Here is a 5,136-nt window from a genome sequence, read left to right on the forward strand (position 1 = left end):
TTTAGTGCAACTAATTTTAACTCCCACTCACAAAGCGTCGCAGCGCAACCGAATCCCGACAGTCCTTCATCCGATACACATGAGATCAAAACCCACCAGCCTTCGTCGACGCCTTCCCACGTGATGACGTGACGCGCAACGTACGCCGTCGTTTCAGCACCCCACCGGACGACAGAGCGCCGCTGGACTAGATCCTGTTCCGCATACTCCGGTACGGTTGACAGCGGTATGCACCTAAAAGGCGGTACTGCAATCATCCAAAAAAAAAAAAAAAAAAAAAAAAACACGAAGAAGAAGAAGAAGAAGAAGAAGAAGAAGAGCAGAATTCGAACCCCACGTGTTTTATCACATAGCCAATCATAGTGCAGAAACCCCGAGTACACTGACTGCAAACACGGAAATGCAATGAGAGAAGGAGGGCGTCAGCATCGTTCTAGTCCATCTGTAATTTCATGCAATCTAAGCGTTCGTGATTAAAAGCAGACATTGCACGTAAAACCGAGTGGTGTATCAGTTTTCCTCCCGCTCTATGGATTTGTTGCCGCTTCTGTCATGGGCCTGCATCGTGTTCACAGTCGGGATGTTCTCGACTGGACTGTAAGTTGTGTAAATGATTATTGACATGCAACATGGCAATTTTGCATTCTTATTTTCCTCCTCTTGCTTTCAGTTTGGTTGGCAGAAAACAAGAGGGCAGTGAGATGAATTTTGGAGATGGCTGCTTGGTTGTGTGAACTCATTCGCGTCTTCAGTTTCATTTCATAAGAATCTGTAACTGTGTTGACTCTCGCTTTGTCTACTTGTTTGTGTGTGTGTGTGTGTGTGTGCGCGCGCGTTTTTTAGGACCGACCTGAAGAAGATGCGAGAATCCAAAAGTGCTGACAATATCCAGTTTCTCCCTTTCCTCACCACATGTCTTAAGTGAGTGTGTTGTGTGTTTTTGCACAGTCCTCGATCTTTGACTATGGTCGGTTAAGTGCCATTGTTGTCCTGCTGTGCCTGGCGCATCTGATGCTTGTCATGTTTCCATAGTAACCTGGGTTGGTTGTATTATGGCATTCTGAAGAGGGAACAGACGATTGTCGTGGTCAACATTATTGGTGCTCTCCTCCAGTTCCTTTACATCATCATGTACTTCAACTACACAAAACAAAAGGTTAGCGTGGATCTGCAGAGAACAACCCACTGAGGTTGGATCCATCATATTATAGGATATGAAAGCCCTTCACACCCTTTTCTCAGCAACTCCCTCTGTGTTTGGTTCAGAGGCTGGTGATGTCAGAGACTCTTGCAGCAGGGACGGTGCTGACCTGTGGTTGGTTCTACTTCACCACGTTTCTCCCTGAGGGAGACAGTCGGCTCAACCAGCTCGGCTTCACCTGCAGCGTGGTCACCGTCAGCATGTACCTGTCCCCACTCACCGACCTGGTACAGTTCATATGCATTACAGACAAACACAGCATGTAGACAGCAGATACACAGTCAACACAGTGAACTTACTCCTCTCACTGGACTCATAGACAATGCAGAGACAAAATGCAATGTGCTATAATCTGCAATACAATTACAGATGGATCATGTAAACAAAACTGTCATGATTATCACAAAAAAATGTTGATTCATTATCAGAAAATATCTGCTAATATGCACAAAATCAAATTGTTATACATAAGTGATGAAAGAATTAGTCGCTCAATTTACTAGTTGATGGACAGAAAAGTAACTGTCAACACTTGTGATAAATGAAATATCTTTTAAGTCTTTTCTAAAGCAAAAATCCGGTTTTATATCACGGTTGAACTAAAAGTCTCTAGATTTGTCGCTAGGTGCTTTTGTGAAGAAAAGTTGCTAACGGGGTGTGAATAGATTGTAAACCTAACGACAAAGGCGCCAGGTTGGCAACGCTGCCCCCCCCCCCAATGACGCAATAGAAACTGTTTGCGCCAATTCATTTAAAAGAGCAATGACCAATAACTCCAACACTCAGCCGGCTGACCAATGGCGTAACTTCATCACTAAGTCAGTTAGCCAGCGACATTTTTGTTTATAGGCCTGGCCCCGCTGCTGTAGTCCAGCCAAAAATGGCAAAAACCTAAAAAGTTTTAATAATTTATAATTAAAGAGTTAATTTTACCACTTAAAGAACAGACCTTCTTAGAATAGGAATTCATCCTGCAAATCATGTCTTTAGGAGGCAGTAGGGACCTGTTATTTCTAAACACTGAGTATGTTGTTTAAGCTCTTTCTATGTCATTACTTCTCAATATCCCCTTAAACAGTAACTGTATTCAGTATATATATCTGTAAACAGCAAATGTTTTGCCCTCTTCTTCATGTCAACTCTGCACGTGCAGCTATTTACCAGTGCAGGAATAAATCCCCTGTCCTCTGTCTTTCCTTTGGTGTCTTTATATCATCTTTTGATTCCGTCTACTGTCTAGAGGACAAACAGGATAGTTTGTCTTCTTCCCCCATCTGCCTCACAGCGCCAATTGACCCCCAGTCAGTTTCCTGCCTTTCTTTCCCTCATCTGTGTCTTCCTGTTATTCTCACTCTGTCTGTTTGTGCTTCATCCCCTTGGTTACATTTTTTCTCTTTATAGTTTACATCATATGATGTTGGCACTACACAGAATAAGTAAACCTAAAGTCATCCTCATAACGGCCATCTTTCCTTTAACATTGCATTTAAACATTGGCAGCGGAACAACCTATAAACATACCATTGATATGTTATCATTATTAACTTGATATGGCAAGTGTGTTAGCAAACACTTGCTGACATACACATCTAGCAGACACAGAGCAGCATTAGTATATATTTGGAATCATTCTGGTCACCTGACACATGTAAGTCTAATATTCACTCTTCCTCTAGCACTGTTTTTCATCACTTTCTGAGGGAATATCTGGCTCTTTAGCTGCTAAATGCTCCACTGTGTCCTCCAGGTAGTCCCTAAATTCATCCCACTGCCGTTTGGTCAGTTGCAGGTAGTGTGCAGTTGGTTTATCAAAGTTTTTTTTAAAATAGCGTCCTGCTGCATCTGGAAACAAGGTTGATAAGACTGAACCAAAGCAATAAAGTGTGGGCTGGAAAAACAAAACAACGAGCTGAAAGAAACTAAAATGCTCCACAGAGCTGAGGGGAACTGCAGAGTTGGGTGTTAATTCTGTTTGTTCATCACTTCAAGTGACTCTTTTCAAATTACACATTATAAATATAAAAACATTGATTAATACAGCTTTGAAGTTTATTTGTTAACTAACTGTTGCTGTCCTCTTCTTCCTCTCTTCTCTTTTAGGTAGAAATAGTGCGTAGTGGTAATGTGCAGTGCTTGTCCTTCCCTCTGAGTGTAGCCACCTTCTTCACTTCAACCTCCTGGGTCCTCTATGGCCTACAGCTAAATGATTACTATATTGTGGTAAGACACACCTGAAAACACAGCTTTCAACAGTGTTTCTTGATTGAAATAAAAACTACTATCCATTTTATGTCCCCTTTCTTTCTGTTTGTGTTCATTCCAGGTTCCAAACACGCCTGGAATCTTCACCAGCCTCATCAGGTTTTATCTGTTTTGGAGATTTGCGTCTGTCAATCAAAGCTCGCCTACCTATAAGTCTATGCAGATAATATGAGGGCGATGGTTAAGAAAATAGAAAGAGATGACAGACTTGTTGGCTGCAGCAAAGCTCTCCCATCACTCGTCTTGTCCTTTTAATCAAGTGAGATAGTCACATGACGAGAAACTGTCATTGGCTGACACCACTTATAAAATGGAGATAATGTCTTGTGTTTGATGACTTGTTCTTTTCAGGGAGGTATACAGAATTAGGCAGTTCGGTGGAAAAATTATGATGTTCTCAATTCCGCTGTTGTTCCTTTTTCTGCAGCTATTTGTTAAACCTGTGACCTGTGTCTCCTCATCTTTCAAGTGCCTTCTTTTAGGTCATGTTTGCCATTAAAGATCAATGGCATTTACTGATCTACCAACAAACTTGCTGTCTGTTCACAGTGAATTGGACGGAATCCTCCTCACTTCATACGAGCCAAAGATTTTGTGGAATTGTAACTTGTTGGCTGCTATTTTAATATTACATACAGTTTCTCTGGTCCCTGGTACATGTGTAGTATGGAACGCTGTACTATATCACCCCCCCCCCCTCCAGCCTGGTGAGGTGATGATGATTTCATGCTGTATCTCTTCAGAGTTGGTACTTATGCTTCTGTATCACCACGTAGACAAAATATTGAGTCTAATAAGTGGCAGTAAGTTATATATGTTCAGAAATGTTTTCTATATATTTTGTGTCTGAATCTTTTTGATACAGGATGTGTATGTTGGGCTTATATCCAAGATCAAATTTGTTTATGAAAATCAATGATACTTATTTTTCTGGTGGCTGGTTGTCATGGGTAATAAAATTGTGCTTGTGTTCTCATTATTAAGGACATATGTTATGCAAATGAAACAGCTGAGTGGCATTGTTAATTCACTCACTTCTGAAGGCTGTAAGATCTTTAAAGGTGCTATGTAAATAAATTTTTATCTTACCCATCAATGACTTTTATTTGCTTATTGGATATAAAGTTTTGAACAAGATGAAAATGAAACATTTTTTGGCCTTTGCTCAGCAGCAAAGGCCCAGCAAAGCCGCGCTTGACACTTGAAATAGGAGGAATGGTTCTGTAGTCTGGAGGCTTTTGTTTTGGATGCAGTAATGAGCTTACATGCAGATGTGTGGGGTTAACTGTGTGTGTATGTATGTGTGTGTGTGTGTGTGATTGGGGTGGCTGTGCAAGAGAGACAAAAGCCTGTTTGATGGTGCAGCAGTGCAAATGAGCTTGTTTGTGTGAGTATGTTGATACAGAGAGGGCAGTGGTGGGAAAGGCCACGCCAGAGGTTCTCATCCCGTGTATGTGTGTGTAACATTGGCCTCTCTTCCTGAGCTCAAAGAGCCTACAACTGAAAGAGCACACACAGACACAACACAGTATTGTGTTGGGATTGAGTGTTATGCAGGAGAAAAGCTAAGCTGAGAAGACTGGGAGCAGGAGATAATTAGCTACAGTTGAAAGGAAGAACTAGAAAGAAAAGGAAAACTTTGAGCAGGAGATGAGAAGGCAGAGAGGAATAAT

General features: G+C 41.5%; 1 protein-coding gene across 1 annotated transcript; it reads left to right on the top strand.

Annotated features, from left to right (window-relative positions):
- The first annotated feature begins 304 nt into the window (after positions 1–304).
- On the top strand, positions 305–4,523 carry slc50a1 (solute carrier family 50 member 1). The gene is made up of 6 exons (XM_040117697.1): positions 305–597; positions 844–921; positions 1,033–1,156; positions 1,267–1,428; positions 3,302–3,421; positions 3,525–4,523. Exons 1-6 carry the CDS (start codon positions 530–532, stop codon positions 3,633–3,635), a joined length of 663 nt encoding a protein of 220 aa, XP_039973631.1. The 5' UTR covers positions 305–529; the 3' UTR covers positions 3,636–4,523.
- The last annotated feature ends 613 nt before the right edge of the window (positions 4,524–5,136 follow it).

The sequence above is a fragment of the Xiphias gladius genome, chromosome 22 (assembly GCF_016859285.1).
Source record: "Xiphias gladius isolate SHS-SW01 ecotype Sanya breed wild chromosome 22, ASM1685928v1, whole genome shotgun sequence".
NCBI lineage: Eukaryota > Metazoa > Chordata > Actinopteri > Istiophoriformes > Xiphiidae > Xiphias > Xiphias gladius.